This window comes from Colossoma macropomum, unplaced genomic scaffold, assembly GCF_904425465.1.
Source record: "Colossoma macropomum unplaced genomic scaffold, Colossoma_macropomum, whole genome shotgun sequence".
Lineage (NCBI taxonomy): Eukaryota > Metazoa > Chordata > Actinopteri > Characiformes > Serrasalmidae > Colossoma > Colossoma macropomum.
The window spans coordinates 13,759,100-13,785,671 of record NW_023494798.1 but is presented as its reverse complement, the minus strand read 5'-3'; the positions used below and the strand labels follow the sequence as shown (position 1 = coordinate 13,785,671).

General features: G+C 40.1%; 1 protein-coding gene across 1 annotated transcript in view; it reads right to left on the bottom strand.

Moving 5' to 3' along the window:
* The window catches only part of megf11 (multiple EGF-like-domains 11), a 116,298-nt gene that overhangs the window by 8,079 nt on the left and 81,647 nt on the right, over positions 1-26,572 (bottom strand). Inside the window, exons 14-22 of the mRNA XM_036584599.1 lie at positions 22,067-22,213; positions 17,278-17,412; positions 8,970-9,098; positions 7,922-8,050; positions 5,857-5,985; positions 5,588-5,716; positions 4,565-4,798; positions 2,588-2,706; positions 2,436-2,490 (exon numbers count right to left, since the gene is read on the bottom strand). Coding sequence (XP_036440492.1) covers positions 2,436-2,490; positions 2,588-2,706; positions 4,565-4,798; positions 5,588-5,716; positions 5,857-5,985; positions 7,922-8,050; positions 8,970-9,098; positions 17,278-17,412; positions 22,067-22,213 — 1,206 coding nt within the window. The remainder of the gene's footprint in view (positions 1-2,435; positions 2,491-2,587; positions 2,707-4,564; positions 4,799-5,587; positions 5,717-5,856; positions 5,986-7,921; positions 8,051-8,969; positions 9,099-17,277; positions 17,413-22,066; positions 22,214-26,572) is intronic.

The following is a 26,572-nucleotide window of genomic DNA, read 5'->3' as shown; positions in this document are numbered from 1 at the left end:
TTTCAGAGTAAACAGACTCTGTGGAAACATGATAGCATACTGGTTATCAACCACTTGCACGGCTCTAACGTGCCCTTTGTTTATCCTTTATTCTACTCTGTTCACCATTTATAGTGTACAGTGTAGCATTAAAAGAAACTACATTTTATTTTCAGGAGGCTTCAGGGAACATACAGTACTGTACAAAAGTCACAGATCATCCTTCATTTATTAAGTGCAAGTGCTTCATTTTCCAGAAGATATTTCTGAAAACATACATCTTAATATAATAAAATTGCATAAAGGAGGGAAAATTCAAAAGAAAACAAGAGAAAAAACAGGGCTTCTAATGACTTCTAATGATTGAGTTGAGGTGTTTCAGCCATATTCATTGCTAACAGGTGTATAAATCAAAGCACATAGCCATGCAGTGTCCAGAGACAAGCACTGGGTCGTTCTGGAGAGCTCAGTGACTTTAAATGTGGCCCTTTCATAAGATGCCATCTTTGCCACAAGTTGTGAAATTTCTGCCCTGCTAGATCTGCCCTGGTCAACTGTAAGCGCAATTATTGTGAAATGAAAGTATTACTGTAAGTGCTATTAGTGTGAAATGCTGGTGTTGGAAGAGGGCCCGGTGCATTTTGCCACAATGTGGTAGCCGGGGTTGGAGAAGCACTGGCCACTGATGCTGCTCTGAGACGCATTTGGTAGACAGAAAATATGCATAGTATACTTGTATACTGTGTTGTCTGTTTGTTAAGTAGATCACAAGCACACACACACACACACACACACACATTATCTAAGCTGCTTATCCTTCTGGGTCATGGGGCGTACTGGAGCCTATCGCAGCAGTCTTTGGGCGGAAGGCAGGAAACACCCTGGACAGGTCACCAGTCCATCGTAGGGCATCATAAGAGGATGCCACCGTTGCCACAAGTCAGTTCATGGAATTTCTGCCCTGCCAGATCTGCCCTGGTCAACTGTAAGTAAGTGCTACTATTGTGAAAAGAAAGCATCTAGACCATGCAAACTCACAAGGCGGGGCCACCAAATGCTGAAATGTATAAAAAACGTGTGTGCTCTGTTGCATCACTCCTTAACAGAGTTCCAAACTGCCTCTTGAAGCAACATCAGAACAAGAACTTCATGAACTGGTTTTCATGAACTTCATGAATGGGTGCTTTAACTGGGTTTCCATGGCCGAACAGCTGCAGACAAACTAAAGTTTGGTGGAGGAGGGATAATGGTCTGCGCCTGTTTTTCAGGGTTTGGGATCAGCCCCTTAGTTCCAGTGAGGAGTGATGCTAGTGCTACAGCATACAAAGACATTTTAGATAATTATATCCTTCCAAATTTGTGGCAACAGAGTGGGGGAGGCCCTTTCCTGTTCCAGCAGGCCTGTGCCCTTTGTTTACAAAGTGAACACCATTAAGACATGGTTTGATAAGTTTGATGTGGAGAAAAGTCAGTGGCCTGCAGAGAGCCCTGACCTCAACCCCACCGAACACCTTCAGAATGAACTGGAACATCGCCTGTGAGCCAGGTCTTCTCGTCCAACATTGATGGTCTCTGTCTTTTGCACAGTATTGTAGTGCACATAATTTTCAGTGAGTAAATACAAATCTCAGGACAATGGAGCAAATTGATGTCAATGTCAATAGCACTTTATTTAGAAAAGTAAAGATCACTCACACAAAGAATAAAAGCTAATTCCATGTCACACACTGTTCCTGTCGAAGACTGCGATCTTTCCTTTATGAATCATAGAACCTGTACCGCCGAGAAAATAATGTCATGTTTCATTGCAGTTAGGTGATCCGACTGCCTCCCTGCCTGAACTTGTGGTCTTGGGTAGTGTAATCTTAGTTCCTCTGAGGGCGGAGTGCTGAAGCTGATGGAAATACCCAACCCTGAGCTCAAATCCCCACTGGCCTCGTATGTGCTGCGGCAGCCTTATCATCCGGCCTGCACCCGGACATAATGGGGTGAGGAGCCTCGGGAGGAGGGGCACGAAACTAATGAGCTCCCTTCTCTCCCCTGGCCACAGTGACCCTGGGTAATGTAGGCTGAGAAGGACTTGTTTATGTGTGTGAGAGGGTACCTACAGCGAGGACCTATTAAAACCACAGCAGGGGACGTCACATGCAAGTGCCGGAAGCTTCTATTATTGCAAAACACTTGCCATCAGCACTCACTGCTGAGTGGAGGATGGCTGGCCCTCACGCAGCGTCTATTGTGCCTGGAGATCAGCTAGCGTTGGTAGTGACATGGAAAACTCATTTCATTCTTCAATACCTTTCTGTCTGGTTTGTTTCGGGGGAGGGGGTGGCGGGTGCAGGGGTGTATGTTGTAGTTTTAAGGTAACATAGTAACACTCTGCTTTGAATATGAGCATATCTGCATGCATTGCACTCTCACACAGTACTAAGAGCACAGGTGGAGTAGAGACTTACCAAGGTCATTCAAATTGCAGTATGCTCTCCATTCTGAACTGTTCCTGTCTCCTTTCTGTGATAAAGCAATAAAAAACAGATTAATTACATTCAAGGTTTATTTCATAACTGTGAAAAGGTCATGGATAATTGCAGTGTGTGCACGTGTTTACCTTCAGAGTGAGCGTGCCGTCTAGGTTGTTGGTGTTGGAAGAGGGCCCGGTGCACTGGGCCACAGTGTGGTAGCTGGGGTTAGAGAAGCACTGTCCACTGCTGCTGCTCTGAGACGTATCTGGCAGACAGAAAATGTGCATAGTGCACTTATGTAGTGCACTGTGTTGTCTGTTTATTAGGTATACCAGTAACACTTTACTGAAGGGCAGTATTTGTTAAGCTACATGAAACATAAGCCTTTCATGATAACTGACATTAACCTACATAAACAACTGACACTTGTTGGAATAAGCCTTTAATGTCTATATGGACCATTCTACCAAATTAGTGTGTGGTCCCAGAGTACAAAAAAAAACTATTTAAAAAAACAACAAAGGATTCAGATCTTAGATATTTACAAGGATTATGTTATGATCTATTTCAAACCAAGGCATTAATTGAGATAGTTATAGGAAAAATATATACCAAATATCATGTATAGGATACCCTAACTCCTAAATTACAACTTGTGAAAATAATACTTTTACTTTAAGTTTTAAGATCTTGAAGTGAAGTTGTAAGATTTAGATTTATCACTTTAATTTTTAAATAATAAAAAAACTTTATTCAAAAAATGCTGTCCCACATTTTCATGTCACTACTGAAGCACAAAGAGATTTAATCCATAAGTGGAGCCTTATTTTAGGTATACCCTGCATTTTAGAGCAGGAAGTGTCCCTCATGGCCCCACATGGTGAGCAATTAATCTCGTCAAAAAAAATCAGTGTGTAACATTGGGAATCATCACTACCAAACACATGTTTTCTACAATTAGGTAAACTTCTTGTGGTTTAAAAAAAAAAAGATTTTTGAAAATATGATTTTTTAGTGTGCGCAACTTTTCAAAGCTGTGTTTGCTAGTCATGTACTGGCTAGCGTTTTTGAGTCATGCACAAAAACAGCTAAAACTGTCAGTACCAAAACAGTCACTACCGAAACATCTGGTAAAGTTTCAGTAGTGTTATGGTTGTTCTGGTAGAAAGAAAAGAATGTTCAATTATTTGTTTTAATAAACACAACTGAGGTATAGGATCATTCAAAACAAAAGGATTTTAGTATAAAGTCCAAGTGAGTTAAAAGTCTGCAATGGGTTTTGTACTCTAACTTTAAAACAGTTTGTCAGAATGATTCATATAGGTTTATGTCAGTTGTCATGATGTCATGTTATCTTGCCTTATAGATGGTAGATGTTGTCTTGCCTTATGAACTTTGTCCTTCAGTAAAGTGTTACTTTTTTGTTTCTACACTCATTGGCCGTTTTATCAGCTACACCTACCATACATCTGTGCTTTGTAGGTTTACAATTACTGACTGGAGCACAACTCCTAGTATTGACAATTCAATAATTTGCATCAATTCAAAGGGACCACCAAAGGACCAGCTTTAGGTAGTGGACCATTTTCAGCACAGCAGTGATTACAACATAGTAGTTACATGTTAGATGGGCTACAGTCAGTAAGTGCACCCACATGATAGATATACCTGATAAACTGGCCAATGAGTGCATGCACAAGGTAGGTGTACCTAATAACATGGCAACTCAGTGTACATCTACAGAACTATTCAAAACACAGAGTCTATCCTCCTATCCTCCTGCTCTGTCACTGCCCTGTCTCTGAGGATAAAATGCTACTCCTACAAAAATGCAAAATCTAATCTTACACCAGGTACAAAGCTGAGTTGTGATGCATAGTGCAACAGACCCGGTGCTACATAGACAAAAAAGAAAAGCCTTGATATCATTTGCACAGTGAAGACAGAGTAAAAAGTCCTGAGGCTGAGTTAATGAAACTTCATGCAACATTCACAACAGTGCAGTGCAAGATTCTTCAGCCTTGCTAATGATCAAAGCAGGTAAAGCGAGACACAGGGGGGCCTGTGGAGGCATTTTGATGAGTACCACATTGTTGGGCTGTTGTCTCAGTGGGGTTTCTCACCAGAGAGCGAGTAGTCAGTGTTGGTGATGCGCAGGGCCGGAGTGTAGGATACGCTCGGCATGTCCTGACCCTTGTCCCGCTGCCGCTGCCTGTACCACACAAACAAGCTGAGCATGGCCATGATGATGAGGAGAAGGAAGATGATGCCCATGACGGCGCCGGCCGACTGGCGCTCGGAGCTCAGGGCTGGGCTGATCTTGGTGTAGGGATTCAGCTCCTCCATCATTAGGGCCGCTGACACACACACACACACACGCACACACACACACATATATATACAGTTATATATAGAATTTATTTAATGTAAGAAGGTATTGCCAGTTTGAGAAGTACACTTAACTTGATATTACACTCACTAGGTATTTTAATAGCTACTTCTACCATATCGATGCATGCTGTAGGTACATAATTACTGACTGAAGTCCACCGTTTGCTATGCATAATTTAACACTACTTTCTACCCTATCCATAAGTGGAACAATATTCAGAGACCCCGCTTCACTAATTTATTTTCCAGTCAAAATGGCCATCAGGTTATTCATTTTTTAGCATCGGGGAAAAAAGCAGAAAACACATTTAACAGAAAATTATGCAAAAGCTTCCAACGCTAAGTATAATATCTTTTTTTTCAGTGAGGTCTGGACTCTTGGGTGGTCAGACCATTGTTCTGAGAACAGAGGAGGCTTCTTTTTAGATTTGAAGTGGAGCTTGATTCAGTCTTACCTCTCAAAGATGATTTTTTGGACTCCAGTTTTGGAAACTACAGTTCTGTAGTTCAAGTGGATTATGCTATGTCTAATCTCCTCAGAAATAACTCCTGGAAAATAAATGACCTAATGGCTGTTTTGACAGGAAATTAAATAAATGAAAGGTGGTCTCTGATTTCTGCACAGGTGTATTATTCTGCAAGTGTATCTGATAAACTGGCAACTCTAAGTTTATTCGAAAGAACTGCAAAATAATAGTGGCTGAATGAGATTTAATGTGTGTGCGTGTGTGTGAGTGTAAGAGAGCTGTGATTACCCTGGTCACAGCGAATCCCTTTGTATCCAGGGCTGCAGTAGCAGGTTCCAGTCACATAGTCACAGGTAGCATTGTTCATACACTCACATAGCTGCTGACAGCCATAGCCAAACGTCCCAGGAGGACACTCTACAGAAAGAGCAATACACACACAAGCACACAGTTAATGCACTGCGGTTATAGATTACACACACTTTCATCACAAGAGCATTGTCAGATTTGCAGAATTTGGTGACTTTAACACATTCACAAGCACAAAGTGGTCTTACTTTGCTCACAGCTGGCCCCAATGAAGCCAGTGCGACAGGCACACTGGCCAGTGATGTGGTCACAGTCCGCTCCATTCTGACAGCGGCACACTTCAGCACAGTCTCGCCCATAGAAGCCTGAGGGGCAGCCTGTGTGAGAGAGAGAAACGGAGAGAGAAAAAGAGAAAACTTTAGCACTTTTACAACTTACAATATACAGCAAAGAAAAGTATTTGGACACGTTAACCACTGGAAAACTTTAAAAAAGAGGTTCTTTAGTTTATTTCATGAAATGTGTCATTGTCTGTTTCAGAGAGAAACACATTTAACACAAAATCAGAACAATGGTAGGCTCTTTGTGTGGAGAAAGCCTGGAGAAGAGCTCCAACGGGAACTGGAAAAAACACAGAGGTGGAAACATCAAAATCTGGGACTGTATTTCTTACAGTGTTGTTGGTGAGCGAGTGTTCATTGATAGGATCATGAACTTAGGAGTATACAAAGACATTTTGGATGCAAACCTGCAGAAGTCTGAAAAAAAAACACACCAGCTGCCTTTTGAAAGAATACTTTGGCAAAAAGAAAATGACAGTCTTGCAATGGTCTGTTTGAAATAAATACCACTTGGTTTGACATTTTGTTTCCCAACATAATGAGAATTCTGATTTTTCAGAGTTTTTGCACAATTCAATGATTAAAATGTAAACAAAATAAGAGTGGTTACAAAGAAACTGCTCTTTTTTCTTTACAGTGGTGGTGACAGGAACCAGAGCTTGAGATGTCTACAACACCAGTTTTGCCATCTCATTTGACTATTGTATCTATATGTGTCATGTGTAATGCTAAAATTAGTGGTAAATCCCAAAAAATGTTTTCTTTGGCAACTGTTTGCCTTGCAATGCCCTGCATTATCTCCATATACCGTGACACAACAATGTTTTAGGCATCAGGCAGTATATTCATGACTACTTCATGTAGTTACTTTCTGTGTGTGAGCTTTTAGGGGAACTAAACATCAAATGTCTGATTCCAATCACCACCACTGTGAAAAAAAACTCATCAAGCTTCTTTAGAATGCAGCATCTTACACCAAACCACTCTGAATGATTTAGTTTATATCTTAATGGTTTTATTACACATATAATTTGAAAAATGGGTGGATTTATCCTTTAATACACTTTTAAATATGACACAAATGTCCAAATTTATTTATTTATTTTCTTTTTTTTGGGGGGGGGGGCACTGTATGTAGACGCTTTCACATATAAAGATTTAGTCTAGTCCAAGTCTATTTTTGACTAAACTGCAATGCCAATGGTGATTCACTACTGAAAACACTTTTGAGTCTAGGTTGAGGCCTAAGCGGAGTCTAGTAAATTGGCCCACAAAGTTTACTGACGGCATTAACAATGTCAAACATGAGAGCCTACATTATCAAAGCCAGTGCAACCAGATGGCACAAAAGAGTGCAATTATTTAATGTCTATTAAAGAATGTGAGTTAATTATGCCGCATTAGTGGAACAGTCCTTTGCACTGCTTAGACGTACCCATACATACACGGTTCACACAGTAAGGACACTAAGCTAATGAGCCCATTGGAGCAAAACATTGCAGCAAAACACAAACTGATTTCATCATCCTTCGAGTAAAATGGAGCACGCACCACTGCTGATATAAAAAATGAATGAAAACACAGTGGAAACAAAAGAGGTTTCGTCAAGATTACATAAATGATTGATTTAATGACCATGGGTGACAGATTACTGTCGAATGAAAGGCTGCAGTTAAGACAGTTGTTTGCACCATCTGGACACTGTTGGTATATTTATCGTGACATGAGAAAAGTGAGATCATAATTAAATGTGTGATTTATTTGAAAATCACTTTTGCATTTCAGGGCTGTGCCATTTTGAGATGCCTACAAAATGATTCTAATTTACTTCCTTTTTGATTTATAACATCTCATGTGGTTCCACTGGAATGCCAGCAGGTGTCACTGTTTGACTGTGAGTGATGTGGAGCATTTGCATGTGTGCGTTTGTTTGTGAGAGGTTTGTGTGTACGAGAGAGAGAGAGAGACTCACGCTGTGTGCAGTACAGGCCAGTCCAGCCGGGGCTGCACCTGCACTCTCCATCGTAGGGACTACACTGGGCTCCGTTGTGACAGTTGCATGAGTTCAGGCAGTCAGGTCCCCACTGGCCTATTGGACACGCTGCAGATGCCAGAAACACTGTCAAATGAAGGCTCTCATACACATGTATATGCAAGAACAGGCGCTCATAGACCTGATACAGTATGTAAACCTGTGTGTCTCAGCACACACAATAGGCCTAATGTAGCCAGCTGTGCTGTATTATCTGTATGAATGTTTGTGTATCTCTTGTGTTCACATTTTAATATATGGCACTTACTGCCAAGACAGAATGTCAATCAGATAATGAAATCAGAATTGCAAGTGAAATCTGGAGAACTGATTTAAACCTACTAGGATATGTGCCGCGAGCCAAGAAAAATATCAACATTATTTAAAAAAAACCCACATTTTCTTCTCGCTTTTCAATACAAATAATGAAACTGTCACTGAAAGACATATTCTTCACTTGTGCATCTCTTCACCTCGACATAAATAAAGGGTTAGCCACTGCCTCTAGTAGCGGGCTATAAATTCTGTAAGGCATTGTGGCTCGCGCCTCAGTTTCATATCTCTACTCTGAAGCGGTGTAAATCATTGAAAGCGTGCTAGGAGGTAATTTATGGAGGAAACGGTCGGTTTCCATCAGTGGTGCTCGTGGGTCATTTTAGAAAGAAATATGGCCGTGATGATGATTTATGCGCTGGCTTGACATTAGGTGGACATGGGAGAGGATAAGAGAGCCAGAATGAAAGAAAGGGAATGAGGTAAAAAAAAAGACATTGAGAGTGAGAGAAAGACACACAGAGATAGAGGTAGACAGACAGATAGAGAGAGAAAGAGAGAGAGAGAGAGAGAGAGAGAGAGAGAGAGAGAGAGAGAGGGAAAGAGAATGAAGAAGAAAGGAAATGAGACAAACAAGAAGGAATAGGGGGGGTAGAGGGAAAGAGAGAGTGAGAGAAGCACTGACAGAAATTCAGAGTACTTAATTTATTCATACTCTGCGAACAGTCATCTCCAATCCAGCCAGGGAAGCACTGGCAGGAGCCATCAATGGGGTTGCAGGTGCCGTTGTTGGTGCAGAAGCACACTTCAGCACAGGCCTTTCCAAACCGTCCACTGGGACACACTGCAAACACACAACACACTCAGCGCACGACTATATCCCAATATACAGTCAAATGCAAAAATCTGGGCACCCATGGACAAACTACATGTTACAAGTGAAAATCAGCACACAATTTCTACAGAGAACACATTCTGCACATTTTTATGTCCAGTTTCTGTTTACTGGCTGAATTTTACATATTGGGAAAAAATAGACCTACAGACCAAGATAAAATGTGACCTATGCAAAATCTGTGGCACATTTAATATCTTATGCAGTTTTTTTTCCAATATGTTAAAGTCAGCAAATAAACAGAAATTGGGCATTAAAATTTGCAGAAAAATGTGATATTTAAGTGTGTTCTCTGCAGAGGATGTGTTCACTTACTTTTTCTTACAACTAACACTTCCCACTGCTGAGAGAAGATCTACATGTAGGGTATGTTAGGACAGGACAAGATGGAACAGGACTAATTGTAAAACATACATGTGACTTGGACATCAAGGTTGCCAGATAAATTTACACCCCAGACACAGACACAGATTATGGCTGGGTGATATCTAGGAAATGATTATCGCAGTATTTACTTGTTAAAAATCTCATTTGAAAAACTTGTTGAAATCAAATTTAAATCAAATGGGCCATTGCTGCCTGTCAAGGATCAGTGTCAGATAACTTGCCATTCATCGCCGATATCTGATTACACTGCTCTATCACCAAGTCACAGACATTAGCCTGGTTTTTATCGACCTGTCAAAGTAAAATGTTGCAAAGAAATATGCAAATAAGGCTGCGTTTCCATCAGCTCTGTACAAGAGAATTAAACTCTCAACATCACATCTGTAAAAACACTTATGAGAAATATGGAGCATATTTACACAAAAACCTCTATTGTTGAGCAGCTTCTCTTTGCATTCACTTTACAGCTGCGTTTTACCTCATAAGAACACAGAGACAAGACAGATGCAAACATAACTGTCTTGTATGGTCTAATATAACCATAATATCAGAATAAGGCAGCAGGTACCTGTGGACTGACGATGAAATTATAACTTACCTTTATCTAATCAAAGGGGGAAAAAGTTTGTTTTCATTTCTTTGTCAGTTCACAGGTACCTGCTGCCTTATTCAGTCATGTTTTTTTCCTACAACCAGGCAAAAACAGAAACACCTAATCAGTCAGATGACTTTGCATTCACAGTATTTATTCTGCATGTACCTTTCCTTCATAATTTTCGCATTTCTTTTTTACCGGCAAACAGCTATCACAAAGTTTGGCAATGCTATTCGATATCTGCCATTTCTATAAAATCTTTTTTATTCAATAAGCCAAAATACACATAAAATTATGTTGATATAAACCTAGCTAAATAAACACATTAAAGGTCCCATATCACACAAAAACAAAAACTCCTTTGTCGTGGAATAAAGAGCTTGTTGTAGTGTATAAACATATGCTTTTCATGTGGGAGAAAAACCTGCCACTGTACATTTCTGTGGTTGATTTAGAATACTGGGTTACCCTCCATGCAGCAGATTGGGGTTTGATTCTCTACTTGATAAAGCACACACCCTAGAGCAATAAGAGCCCTTGGACTCCTAATGCTAAAGTTGTCTGTCTCTATGACAAAATTAAATTGTAAGTCACTCTGGATCACAGATGTGTTCAATATGCAAAATTAATTTACATTACATTTGCATGTAATGTAAATTAATAACACACGTGTGTTTAATATGCAAATTAAAAAAAAAATCAAATCACAGAAGTTGTTAGGAGTTTTGGATGAAGGAAGCCACTCATATAATCAAACAAACAGAAAAAATTTTGGTCAAAAGTAATGCAGGCCAGTCTTTAACTACAGCACATCAGTGATGCACTGATATGTTTTGAATATATATTGAAAGGTATATCGCAGTATGTAGCAATATAGTAATGATATTGTATTTAGTCCGTATCATGCAGCCCTAATTAGAATCAGAACTACTGCTTTAATTCCCACTAAATTCACCGGGAGTTATAATTAGCTCTATTAGAGAACAGTTGATCTGTTTGAATTTTCGACTCTGGCAATATTTGAAATATATGGGTGTGCCTAACTGTGCTCTGAGTTCATCAAGGCCTTGTTCGGTCTTCTGTCTGTTCATTAATGTTAAATTAGGATTAGAAGTAAACTCTTCAAGATGACAGATTCTCAACTGGGTTTCACTTAACCATTCACGTGCCACAACGACGCACATGACATTTCCCAGAGCCAGAGCATTTGCAATGCAAGACACTAGAATGGGGCCGTGTGAACGGTAGCCATGTGGCATTGTTTCATAAGGCTTCAGAGCAGAGCATTGCACATCTATCAGTGCCCCCGTTTATCCATCTGTGCCACCTCTACTCGCCGTGCGCAAGAACAAGGACGACTGATGTGCCACGGAATTAAAATAGAGCTTGTGTACATTTTTAATAAAACGAATATTTCAGCCGCCTTCTGACACTCTACTCAATTAGAGATTTCATTTCAGATTAAAGTTCCATCAGGTCTTTTTTTTCTTCCTCTACTCCTCTACTCTTGGTTTGGGGGAGGAGGGCAGTGGGGGATTCAATCAGGTACATACAATGGGGTCTTGCCCCTTCACCAAAGACAAGGAGAGACCCCACCGCTGGGTAAACAGCCGCCTCTGCCATGTAGGAAAAATGGGACGGCACAATGGAATCAGATAAGGTGTCTCCTTTTAAAGAAAAGTTGAAATTAAATCTTTGTGACAGCGGCTTATTTTAATAATCATATCTCCACGGCCCTCCTCTCTCCTTGAGGAAAGGGCTCTTTCAACTCCCTCAAAGCAGGTTCTTATTAGCCAGAGGGAGCTCCGCTGCTCCTTTGGTTGTGGGGCACAGTCTCGGCTTTATTTCTCAGCATCGTTCCTCGGCCTGGCCAAGCTTCATTAGAGCTTTCCTGGACACGTGAGCGTGGACTTGGTAAGGCCTAGGACGCCAACACACTCCAAACTACTGACGGTTCCCCTGAGCCCTGCCTTTCTTCCAGTAATGATCATCCGGACAAATTAACGGCAGTATGGTTTCTTTCCCCTACTTTCCCCGACTCTATCCTTTTTCTCCTTTAACATATTAAACATTTATTCATGAGACAGCTCTGAAAGCCATGAAAGTGAATTCTATATATGCCCACTGCCTTTCCCTAATTCATGAAAAGACTAGTTAATTATTATGAGAAGTTGTATCTATATTTCATTTAGAAGTCTACCCTCAGTTGGGTGCTGTGGGACAGGAGGTAGATGTTAAGGTTCATTAGTTTGAGCTGGAAATCTGCCTCATTGACCCAAAACTCAACTTAAATCACGTGTATGTCTGTAGTTCTGTTACCCCATAATCAATATTTTCTCTTCTTCAGCAGTGGAAGAGGGCCTAGGGACCCTTTGTTCAAACAACTGTCAATGAACATAAATCACATTGTGGAACAAATTATGTCAGTTTGTCTCAGTTTGGCGAAGTCAGAATATTAATACAAATATGTATGTCATAGTATTACACAGTAATAACAGTATAGCATTGTTTCATGATTAATGCTGAGTTCCGGCTGAATTTTGATAATGTGATCCTTGAGTCATTATCAGGGTTGCAAAAGCACAGAGTACTGACCATGGCTATTTTCCAACACAAGGGGACAGAGCTGGAGGCTCCTGAATGGAAGCAAAAGAACCACAATGAAGCCTATTCCAATGTTTAAAAACAATGAAGGCCTTAGTGTCTTGACTGAGTTAGTGTTAAGTAGAATTGAACATAGTGAAGGCAGCACAAATTACAAGATCCAAGAGATACAATTTTACTACAGTAATCCAACAGTGCTATTTTAACAGTGTCATCCAGCAGTGGGCTGCACAATGTTTTCTTGCAGGAGTTCAGAAAGGTCCCAAATCGGTCAAATACAGACAAATCTGTAAATATTCTAAAAATCTGAATCATCTATTTGTAGTTGCCACTTTTCAAAAAACTGCTTTGTAAGCAAAAATATGGCCAACAATACTAAATGTCAGTTACTGGCTGTCATATATTGATTTCGTAATCTTCTCAAAGCCCCTGTCAACATGGTTTGAAATGTGTAATTTTTTTTTTTTTTGATAGTAAAGATACGCCTCAGAAAAAATATATATAAATGAATTCAGTTTAATAATAGACAAATGATTCAAAGATTCAGACCTGCTGCCTGCTCAGAACTGTGTGGGTGTGTCAGAACACAAAATGATTGACAGTGGTGTCTCCCAGGCAACGTAAACAACCCTGCATCAGTGGCACTGGTTAGTGACGCTGCCAACTGGTGTGGTTCAGCCCTAAAAGTCTGAGCCTTCCCCGCATAAAAACAGTCTTCTCAAAAGACTCTTCTCAACAGACTCTGAAAGGTGAGTAAAAAGTGCAAAATGGAAGACAAGCTGTCATTTTAGAGATCTAATAATTTTGCAGCTAATGTTTGAGAACTCTGGCTTTCATCTAATGACGGGTAGATCACGGACATGTGAAGTCCATTATTTGAACACTCAGCAGCTCTAATATTATATTGAGTTACTGATCTCTGATTCCTTTTTAGTTTATTATGTTATGATGGTGACAGCATCTACTTTGCAGCTGGTCACACCTCCAAATTTGGAGTTGTATTGTTTTAGACAGAGAGTGCATCATAAAGACAAGAACAAACTTCAATTCCTGTGCTGACAGATCCTGGATGTACTAAGATGCTCTGCTGCAGTTCTATAAATTATTCAGTACAAGTCATTATTTCACAAAAGTAACAATATGAGAGTTTGAGGATCCTCTCGCCTCTGATATTAGGTCAAACTCATTTCCTAGCAGGCCACAGCTTTGCAGAGATGAGTGTTTTCCCTCTTCTTACACTCTGAATTCAAGTCACGAAGGCTTGGCTAATTAGCTGATGAATTGAATCAGATGCACTTAATGAGGCAGAACGCTAAACTCTGCAGTGTCTAGAATCAGTGACAGGTGCTCTAACCTGTAGTACACAACATGCTGAAGAATAGTTTGCAGAGCAATATTGGAAAATGATGAGCACATTTTTTCTACAGCTATGTAATACCATAATGTTATACCAGCAAGATGCAGCGTTGTATGAATGAGCTGTGTTCCAGCATGCATGTCATGCATAAAGCTGAACAGAAGGACAGCCAATCTTTAAGGAGAAACCTACAATAAAGTCCCTGGGTAATATGCTATTTTCTACCTTATTTGTTGCTAGGTAACATGACTTTCATCCTGTACCTAGTTGTAAAATTCAAAAACAGTGTTGATCTGTACTTCACAAGTGCTAACGAGACAAATGACCCCTTCTGTTGTGGCTTGAGAATTTACAAGTCAGGATCAAAACCTGTTAAATAAGCGCAAGCAAAAACTGAGACATTTCAGGACACTCAATCGTTCGTCTAGTATCTCACCTAAGCACAATTTCCTGTCCAGAAGGAGTACTGCCTGTTTCAATTGTCTCTCCTAACTTAGAATTACAAATACAGACTTCAAATGCTGGAGGGGGAATGACTTATTAATAGCTTGTCAAAGGCTTCATCTTTGCAGAATAGTTAAAGCATCAGGAAATGCTGGAGACCCCTGCATTACTTCTATCCGTAAAATGTAACAGTGCTGTCACTGATTTATATTCACTGAGAGTGTGATGTTGAATTATTGACATGACTTTAACGATGTCACATAGCCCTGTCTTTCAGAACAACTGACATGCTTTCATGTATGCAATATAGCCAAGCCAATCAAGTTATGCATGAACATGGATATGCTTAGTTAAGGCTTTAAGTTAGTTGTCTGGTTTGAGCATCCTTGTAAGTTTAATGGTGTGTATACAAAGACCTCCGAAGTCGAAGATTTTGTTGTTGGTGACATGCCCATTTAAGAAACTTTAGGTCTAAGCTTTTCATGCTATGGTAAAAATAAATGGCATTCTTAAAAATTACCTCCATTACACTGTGTGGTACATAAAAATGTTCTGAAGTCGACATGTTTTCTTCTGAATATCACTGGATGGTCTGAATTATGAATAGTTAAGTAGTAGAAATACGGGTATTGCTACATGCAAGCTAACACTGCATGAATTCACATTTAATTGACTGGCGGTTATGTTGCTTTTCTAGTGGTAGCCTAAAGTTTGGGTAGCTGGTGTTGTTAGAATAAGGCTGAAGTATGGTATTAGACCTACTTTAATGTGACATTGTTTCAATGAGCAGGGGTTTTAGCTTGTCTGGAGCACGAATGTAGCAGTATTCATATTCTTGTTCTTAAAAACCTCATATCACATGATCAAGTGACACTTAGGGGAAAAGTGTACACAAGACAAAACATATCAGCTTTAGAACATTTTTATTCATCACAGGGTGAAATTTGGGGTTTTTTGCAAAAATGCTGTTCATTCATTCAAAACCACTTAGACCAGGATTTCCCTAAATGGGCATACCACCCACTACAGAATGAAGCACAAACTCTATTGCTGCAGTGTTTTTTTGCTTTTCTGCTGTTTTTACACTACTCCACTCATCAGCTTCTGGTGAACAGTAGAGCTGTCTCGGCTGATAAAGTGATTGAGAAGTGGCAGTAATGAGCTCAGAGCTTGAAAGCAACAAACAATGGATGACCAATCAGTTGGAAAATTTTTTTCTCACCACTTATTAGTAATGCCCATATGCACAGACAGGCTGAGAGGCAAAGGTGCCAGACTGAACTCAGAGAGCTAAGTAAAAGTAAAAGCTCAAAAAACAAAGCTGCTGAGTTTGAGCTACAGAATCTGAGACATATATATCCTAAAGTATCAGCGCTCTAACACAGTTGATTTTAAAGGGCCCGTATTGTGGATACCTGAATTTCCCTTGCTGTGTTTGAAATAAAGGAGTTTGAGGTAATATATAAACAGTGTTCAAGTTTAAAGTTTGTATCGTTCACTACTCAGTTCATATAGTCTACATATGCAAACTGTGCTGCAAAAACAGCCTATTTTGAATTAACTGTTGTTGTGATGTCATGAGAACCAACTATTTTACAGATACCCTACAGCAGTTTAGCCCTGCCCATTCATACTGAAATTCTACTTAGTGCTTTTCTAAGGAGGCACAATTCATGACAGTCAACCAGAACAGGAGTCATCTAACCTTATAACAGTCTTAAAGGTACAGTAACAAAAACAGCCTATTTAATTTTAAGGGATAAAAAGAGGATGGAAAATGGTCATAATAATTATAAGGTATTATGAAAAATGAAAAAGAATTATGACAATTTTTGGTACAGAAAACCCCCAAAATGTTAGAAGTGAACCTCTAGGGTAAATGCACAAATGCACATTATACAAAAAATGTAGTATATGGACCCTTGGGCTAACTCCCAAGCTCAAGTGTTGAATCATGTGTGGTCAAATGTGAAAACACAAATAAACCAATTTTATCTCTTTTATGCTTCAGGTAATATTCAGATCTTCCAGGCTGCTGAGTATTGCACCAACCAAATTGTCTTGCCTGCCTATGAGTTTGCTTGCTTGTCTTCCTTTGCCTCTCTTGTTCAAGTGCATTGAACAAGAATGCTGCGGTATCGACCTGACTCTTCACTGTTTGTCTCAGCCAGAAAGAGTGGCCTCAGCAATATTCAGATTTCCTCTGAAGGTTATTTGTCAGAGAGTCAGTGATAATGCCAATTATCTGCATTGTGGTGGAGGCGCAGAGTCAGCTCAGTATGTCGCAGATGGGCACCGTGCCCCAGGTCCCACTCAGTACCATACTGTACCAGGCCAAGGATATATGGCACAGCGCAGGATGATCACAACTAAACCAGGTCATTAACTGTCTTATAACGTTGTCATAGTTTAACATGTAATATGCGCCTCTGCAGGTGATTTGGGTTTTAACATGATGTCTTTTCACTAAAGGCATGCATCAAAAGCTGTCATCATTCTCTGTAATAAACTTGATGTGTATGAACAGTTGTTGCATCAGCTGGACGAGAGACAGTTTAAACGGTGGATACGTGCAATCCATTAGTCTTTGTGTTCTCAGTACAGAGAACTTTTCCCTCTTAACTCTTTCCATTGATATGATCTGTAACAAAGGCCTCCAAGGATCTGTGGGGAACAGAGGGCAGAGAGAGACAGACAGAAAGAGAGGGGGTGGAAGAAACAAAGAAAGTAGAGTCACTTGCCTTGGTTGCACAGTGGGCCAAAAAAACCGGACAAGCATTCACAGTGGCCTGTGATGTGATGGCATGGACCTGTGCTGTGCACACACTGAGGGCAGTTCTGACTGCAGCGGTGGCCGTAGAACCCAGGAGAACAGACTGCCACAGAAAAGAGGGAGAAAAGATCAGAAAGAAGGAGATAAAAAAAGAGAAGAGGACCAGTCAAAGGAGATAACAAAAGAAAAGATGATTAACCCTTAAGAGTAACAACAAAACACAAATTCTGTCACATACAGATTTGTTTCTCACTTTATGCTTAATTAGAATTAAGCCTGATTTACACTGTATAATTACAGCAATCTTATATGTTTACTGCATGTCACATTGCCCAACATGCTGCAAATAAAAGCTTGGACAAACTCCATGTCAGACTGAGCGAATTCAATTTTGCTGCACGTCAGATTAAACCATAAAGATTTTACAGGTGATAGATCTACAATGTAAGAAAATGATGACATTCTCTAGATGCGCTTTCTTTTTTTGGCTGAAAAAGCCATGTAAATCAAATCCCTCTGTATAATAGTGCCAATGTTTGCCTGAAAAAGAAAAAGAAAACACATTAAATTGCGGAAAAGGACAGCTTGGAGCTGTTCTTGGCTGTGGGAAAAGGGCTACATGGAATGCTTGTTCTCCAAAGTGAACTTGAGGTCAGTAGACTCATTTTTCTGTCCACTATGTGACAGCTAGCTCTGCTATTTCAATGCAGGTCACTCTATATGTGAACTGAAGACTAGGCCAGACTAATCAGATAAGCTAATATTTCAAAACCCGTGAGCAATTTTTAGCTTATCATCTCACTCTCCCTCTCTCGTGCAAGCAAACACATTCAGGTTCATTTATAGGTATTAGACAGATATATACTATGTAAGACTGTTTGTACTATATTTGTGTTTTATGTCATATATCTACAGAGTACTTTTTACCCAAAATGACTGCACAACACTGTGGAGCTTGTACCACATACTTAACCAGTAAATACCCAAAACTTGCTGGGAACTTCAATGCAATTGAAGTTCACCATTATTTTACCCCAAATAATTACGTAGTTCCTTAGCTGGTTAATACTTGGAACTTAAGGGACTGTAAAAGAAAGCCATGACATTTTTTGTATTGTTAGGCCATTGTAGAACACAACTCTCAAAACAGCTCTGATCTGCCGAGATGAGGACTCTACAAGACCTCTGAAGGAATTCTGTGATATCTGCCACCAAGACATTAGCAGCAGATCCTTTAAGTCCTGTGAACTGCGAGGTGGAGCCGCTGCGGATCAGACTTCTTGTTCCCACACATCTTACAGATGCTTGATCGGACTAAGATCTGGGAAATTTGGAGGCCAGGGCAACACCTTGAACTCTTCATCGTGTTCCTCAAACCATTCCTGAACAATGTGTGCTGTGTGGCACAGCGCATTATCCTGCTGAAAGAGGGGTGTACCTGGTGTGCAATGATGTTTAGGTTGGTGGTTTGTGTCAAATTGATGTCCACATGAATGCCAGCAGAACACTGGCAAGAGCATCACACTTCCCACAGTGCATCCTGGTGCTGTCATTCCTCCAGGTAAACAGTGCACATGTACCTGGCCATTAATTTGATGTAAAAGAAAATGGGATTCATCAGACTAGGCGACCTTCCTCTATTGCTCCTAGGTCCAGTTCTGACTTTTTCGTGCCCACTGTAGGTGCTTTTGTAGGTGCTAGCCATTATAATTTGGCCGTTGTCAAAGTCGCTCAGGTCTTGATGCCAAAATGTCAACTACGGGAACAGACTTACCATCTAATATATCCCAGACCTTGATATGTGCTGTTGTTGAGATAATCAACGGTATTCGCTTCATCTGTGAGTGTTCATGTTGTTGCCAAGGACTTAAACGTTAGACTTGTACTATATGGGTATCAGTGAATTTATACGCTTTGGAAGATATGATTATCAGGGTTACTGTCTTTAGAGGTCGACACCTATCATGGTTTCATATTAGTTATTTCTCACTCGTTGCTCATTAAATCAAGCAAAGAAATTTTGTTGGAAATACTGATTATAGACTTTCCATTGATACCATGTTTGTGTTTGCAAGTAGAAGAGGAGATATTTTGTACTGATGTAAATTTGATGGAAAGTAATCGCCATGCGTATCATCTTGTTTTGCTGAAAGAAAACAACATTTGTTGGCACCGAAACAGAAAAATGTCTGAAGCGCAGCCTAGAATGTGACAATACAGAATGTAAATTGAATATAAATGTAATGCCTCATGTAACTAGCCATGCAATTAATCAAATAATTTTGTAATTATATTTAAATGGTATAGTGAAACGACATTAATTACTCAACTTATAAGGGTTAAGGGATAGAAAGATATTGGAAGGAAGAAAGCAGAAAGTGTCACACAAATAAACAAGTAGCTGTTGGCCATTAATATTTATCAGTTCCATTAGCATTGAGGTCCATGGAGAAACTATAAGAGAAACTAGAGCAAATGAAATGAAAAAAAGGAATGAAAGCAAGTGCAAAGCAAGTCTGCTAAAATAAGTTCAAGTATTTTAGATCCACTGTAGTTTATGATTCAATGATGAACATCTGTATTTCAGCAGTTACAATGTCTTAGCATCAGAAACAGTCTTAAAATGTTAATGATAGCTATCATCCAAAATAATCTAAACAATGGATAGAATAGGCTTGAGGACTGAGGCGGAGAGCACTGAATTAGGGGCTTTGTTTTTTCTTATTGTCCAGCTCATTGTCACGCAGAGTGCAAAGACCTGGCCTCTCTCCGTCACTCAGGCCTGTCTGGAAGTGCTGCTCCTCACTCATTTTTCTTCATTAGGATCTTGATTTGCTTTAATTGCTGTAGCGTTAAGTAGTGAGGGAAAGCAGCACGGGCTGACCTTTCCTTCTGTGGGCGGTGGACCCTTTGTAATTAAGATAATTGTAGAACAGTGAGCAGTGTGGGGAAGATTAATCACGTCCCCTTTCTCTCCGCTCTCTAATCCCTAAACACACACACGTACTCACATATACACACATACCTCCCCTTTCTCCTCCCAAACTTGTACATATTTGTGTCGCCAGCTTCTATTTATGGGTTTTGACCCCTTGAAAATGGCCAGCAATCAGCAGGCTTATCATTTGAGCATGCTGGTAGAGAGAGGAGAGAGGCTGTGAGAGGCTTCTCTGATGAAGGCCACCCGCGGCCCCCCGGCCTCTATCCGGGACAGAGGGCCATGAGTGTGGCTGGAGTGATTAAGATCTGCTCCATGATGAAGGGTTTGCGTGCCCACATTTATAACCGAGAGCTGAGTGCTGTTCTCCTCAGCCTTCTCTGGGCCACCCCACACTCGACTCCTCAAGAGCCAGCATCCGGATGTACTGGACATGACCCTCCCTGATGTGCACCATCTGATCTTGCTTGCTTCAACAATATTAACAGTTAGAGGTCTAGAGTGATTACTGCTGTTCAGTTTTGCTATATTATTACAGACTTACAAAATTAATTACACAGTTCTGAAATGGTGGCAACATTCAAAAAATGTCAAGGACATTATACACAAGACTGTATACACAATAACTTTTTATTAAATTCAAATCCTAAAAAATCTCCTCTTCTGCTTCTGAACAAAAATTTATAGACTGATGGGTAGCAATCTGCATTTTCAAAAGAATGGCTCTGCTTGTTTCAGTGATTTATAAGTGAGACATACGGTACAGTGTGTAAGTCAGAGAACACTCATTTCTAATCAAAACAGCCATTAACCCCTTAACAGGTCAGGGCCTGCCAGCAGGCAAAAAGTTTTATTAGACACTTCTATAGCATAAGAGTAGCTCAACCAGTTGGCGTTCAAGTTGCTGTAGGTAATAAGCCTTAGTATGTAATAATCCTGGGATTTGAAGGGGTTAACAACAACTTTTTCAGGAGATATTTCTGATGAGATTAGATATACTGCAAATTAATCCACCTGAATAAGGAAGAGGAAAGTCAAAGGAAAATAAGTGAAAAAACACAAGATTCCAGAACTGGAGTTCAAAAAAGGATTAAAAGACATAGAGGACTACTAACATGCAAGACCTGGTCAACCACCAAAACTGTCACCATCAGTAAACAGTACCTAAAGCTTTCATCTTTCAAGAGAGAGCAGAAAATCAAGCTCCACTCTTACATCAGATCTGAAAAAAATCCACAGGTGTTTCTGTCCATCCTTCCACAGTGAGAAGACAAAGCTATGGGTCTGAAAGAATGTGTAGCTGTCAAGAAGCTGTTACTGAAAAAAGGAAACAGACAAAAAAAAAAAGAAAACTTGAAAATCAAACTCTTAGTGAATGTGTTTAGGATTACTTGGAGCGTGAGAAGCAGAAAATGCAACCAGCACCTTTTAAGACTGAACCTTTGAGGTGTGGAAAAAAAATCCCTATATATATCTATGAAAAGCTGAAAGCAAGTCTCCCAAAAAGAATGGAAGCTGTAATTATGGCAAAGCGTGGACAGACTAAATAAAAAAGGTATATTATGTTGTATTATTCTGTGAAAAATATGTTTTAATGTTTTTCTCTTGATGCTGAATAATAATTGTTCCTAATGGCTGTTTTGATTATAAATTAAACAAATTGCACAGTACTGTAGTTTAAGAAAATGAAAATAGAGGCATACGCCATTGCAAACCTAGGACGGTTAAACCAAGAGACTTGCATGTCAAGGGACCTGAGATAGTGAGCTCTTATGAGCGAGAGAGAGAAAGAGAGAGAGCCTCAGAGGGAAAGGCTTACTTCTTTTGCAGGAGGTGCCGCGGTAGCCTGGAGCGCACACGCAGGTGCCATCCTCGGGGGAGCAAGAGCCTCCGTTCTGGCACGAGCAGGTCATGGAGCAGTTGGGCCCCCAGAAACCCTGAGGGCAGACGTTGTCACAGTGGATCCCTATTGAAAAAAAAAACACATAGGCACACAGTCTCTGAGAGACTCTTTTCTGGACAAATTGAACACACAGAGGCCACAGACGCAGAAAACTGGCATATAGGAAAACAAAAACAAAATCAAAAGTGCTTGCAGGCAGTGAAGAGGAGAAGTGCATGGGAGGGGCAGAGAAAACCAGCGGCAGTGTTTTATTTTTTACATTTTTTGGAAGCTGTGACAGCATCAGATCTCTCAGCATCTCTGCAAAAAACAAGGAGCCAGTGGGACAGGACAGGAGTGGTCTACAGCATCGCTTGCGTACTCTATATAAGTGCATTTGTGTATGAGCGTCCGAGAGTGAGGCTAAGCTGACACTCAAGAGGGTGTGTGTCTGTGTGTATACACTCGGAGCTGAGTGGCGGCACACTCTGAAGACATCAGTCCCGGTTTTGAAAGCGCGGGTTGTGTGGGTTCAGCCGTCTCTTGGCTGCGGCGCTGTGCTCTGCTCCGTATGTATTTTTGATCAGACTGGGCCTCCCTGCCAGTGCAGCGTGTTCATTAACAGGGCCGAGTCCCCCGAGCGGCCCGGCCTCCTCTGCCATTCTCTTTCAGCTGCGCTAGGGCTTGTGTGGAGAGTAGCAAGGGAGAGGTCCAACAGGGACACACACACACACACACACACACACACAAACAGAAGAGATGGACGGCCTGAATTGCAAATGCTGAAGTGCAGTGTCAGAAGTCCACATGTAATGCGGCCAAAAAGAGGTCACTTTTAACTAGGCCTGTCACAATGATTTCATAATCGCCTGATCGCAATTACTTGAGTTCACCACAATTATTTAAGCCGGCCGCAATTATTGTCCACAGTTGTTAGCTTTCACAACATATGTTTACGTCGCAAAAAAAGGTGATGTGAGTGCGTTTTTAGTCGCTGGGTTGAGACAAATTCACATAAATAAAAGAAAGCAAAAAGGCATTTATTGAGGCAGGTCATGGGTCTTACGAACAAAAAAAAAAGTTCTAACTTCTGACTGGTGCTAGAACACTTGTAGGGGGCAGCAGTGAGTACTGTTTGTTGATTTGATGTTTGTTAATACCTTTAGAGGACAGTGGTGAGTAATGTTTTTTTTATTTGATGTTTGTTAATAAAACTTTAAGGGCAGCAGTGGGTTATATTTGTTTATTTGATGTTTGTTCAATGATACCGTTAGTGAGACGCAGTGAGTAATGTTTGTTTGTTTGCTGTTAGTTAATAACACCTTTAGAAAACTGGTGAGTAATGTTCGTTAATTTGCTGTTAGTTAATAACATCTTTAGAGGGCAGCCATGGGTAATGTTTGTTTATTTGACATTTGTTAATAACACCTTTCAAAAAAAGAAAATTAAATGTTTATTTGCAATTATGTATATGAAAATTAATAATCAGCCAAAATCTTATGATTGCTACAGGCCTACTTTTGACCACGCATACAAGCACACACATATACTCATACGCAGTGATAAACTTAGAATGTAAAATAGCACAGAAATCACATAGAATATAGAGAAAGAGTAGAAAAAAAGGCAAACCACACTGGCCCCTTTACAGCTAAGGTGAGCTATGCTTTATATACAAAAGCTGAGAAGAAAGTGTAGAGTTCAGCATACACACTCACTTGCACGACCATATATAACTGTATGTACTCTCTAGCCTTTTCTTTTCTCATTCTCACACACACACACACACACACACACACACACACACACACACACACACACATTCTAAGCACCCTTTCAAGCAGCAGCCTTTTCTCAGGAGCCCTCATTTGAAATTTCCTTTGACGGAGACTTCTCCAAGCGAGTGGCGCAGCCATTAAAGTGGCATTAGTGGCTCGGCTTTGAATTAGAACTGGCTCCAAACTCTGAGGACGGCCTCCATACCTGCACAGCCTTTGTGAGGGAGCGGAGAGGTGGCAGTGGTGAGGGGGGGCATATTGACGACATGGGGGCTGCTGGGGCAGGCGATTAAGACAAGCCCAGCCAGAGTGCTTCAAAGAGGGGGCAAGCCTGTTTGAGCTTCTGTTGGCCTGGGCAGAAAAAAAACACCACCCTTTCTGCCTTTACTGTCAGCAATGAATTAGAATAGAAAAGAGCGGCGACTGCCTAATGGTGACAAACAGAGAGTCTGTGGAGCTGAGTGAGAGAGAAGAAGAGTGCTGGAAAGAAAGAGAAAAACGCTAAAAGCAAGCAAGAAAGTAAGCAAGCAAGAAAGAAAGAAAGAAAAAGAAAGAAAACAAGCAAGGAAGAATTTAAGTGAGAAAGTTAAATAGAAAAGTAAGTAAGCAAGAAAGAAAGAAAGAAGGAAGGAAGATGAAAATCAATGAAGGACAAGAGCAAAAAAGGAAGGAAGAAAAAACAAGAAAGACATACAGAAAGTAGGACAGAATAAGAAAGACAGAAAGAAAAAAGCAAGAAACAAAAACAGAAAGCAGGAAAAGGAAAGAAAAAGAAAGAAACCAAGCAAGAAAGAAAACAAGGGAAAAGTCAAACAGAAAGAAAGCAAGAAATAAGAAAAATAGAAGGAAAAAAGGGAAAAAAATATAGAAAGAAAGAAATATAGGAGTGACTGAGGCAAAGCCTCTAAATATAAAATAAAGAGTAAAAACATCTCAGTGCTACCAGTAGCCAATTAGTAAGAGGTGAATGGACAGTACCATCACACACAAGTCATTCCTCTGCATACCACAACTTACACACACACATACACATGGGGGAATGCACATGCATGTAAAACATGCATAAAAGCCCTAAAAATGTCCTTTGAATATGTAAAATTATGAATGCTGCACATGCTTTCTACATTCAGGTTATGTAACATATTCATTAGGACTTTGGTGAATGAATGAATAGTGTAGTGTGTGAGCGCAGGGGGTGAGTATGTCGGTAAAATAATGGTAAATATTTTATTAGGTTCATCTGCACAAGGGAATATTGTGGAGAGGACTGATTTTTCTGTGTCTGTATTTTTCTGTAATACAAAAAAAAGAATATATGTATCCCAAAAAAGACACCTGACTGAGATGTAACAGATACTTCAGATATATGTATACAGTGTAATACCGTATACTGAACTATGAACAATTCAACACAGAGCTTGCAGTATGCGCAGTGCTACATTCCAATTCTCTTGTTCTGCAGCTCTCCGAACACCAGATCCCTGCTGTCCTCTTCCTGTCTTTCCTTCTTTCCCTCTCAATTACTCCGCATGCACACTCATTGACACACACACATACGCTTTCTCTCTGACTGAGCATTTAATCTCTTTCTTTTCCCATTCTACTCTCCTTTGACAAAATATATTCTCAACCTGTCTATCCTAAGGCACACCTCCACTTTCAGTCCGTTCTCTCCTTCAGTCCTTCTACCTCTACACCACTACCGGGTACTACGCCAACTCCTCCCTCAGGAGCAGCACATCCATCTTGCTTTTCCTCTTCACCTTCCTCTCAAGCTGCTCTCGAACTATCTGTAATATCATATTTATTAGCATTCATGATTTACCATGTCTTATTATAACCCACTTGCTGGGTAGGGTTCTTATTTTTGTTGATACTAGTATCAATATGGTAAGGGTGTTAAAATTGCCATATTAGTCATCATTGTTTTTGATCTGAGGGTTGCAAGACAGCATCGTCACTGTAGGAAGAAAACCTCATATATCCAAAATAATAAATTTACAGAAGAAACAAAAAACCTTTCACTTTTAATGTAAGTCAATGTAACTTTTGACCATTTCTACTGTCCCATTTATAATGAAATTGTAACACAATGCAAAGGATAACTGGTATTTTTGAATTATGCAAAAAGTCAGAGACACAGGGTGTTTTGACTGCGACCATATTCTTTCTGAACCAAATACAGTTAGAATTATGTAAAAAATGTTCAATATCAAATTTTATTTAATAATTACTGTACCCTCTGTACGTTCTGTATAGAAAATCACTTTAGTCCTCTTTGGTGACATAATGGGCTTGTTTACACCTTGCATCAACATGTGAAAAGCCAGGAGTAAACACCCTCAGTTTGTATTGTGAGTGGATTATGATTGGATCACTCAAATCACATTTGGAGGTGGTCAGAGATGCATCATGACAACATTTAACACAAGTGTAAACGGAATGTGTTTTCATCATATACAACTATGTGAGTGGAAATGCACCTCCTGAGTAACAGGATAAACAAGTAAACAAAAGATGGGGATGCATGAGGCTGGCTTTATCCTCAATCTAAGAGTCTTGCATGTTGGGCTGATGAAAATGTTCGAGCCAAGCCTGTTGACTTGTATCGTAATCGGGAAAAGTAAACAAAAATAACATGGAAATGACATATAAAATCAGATCT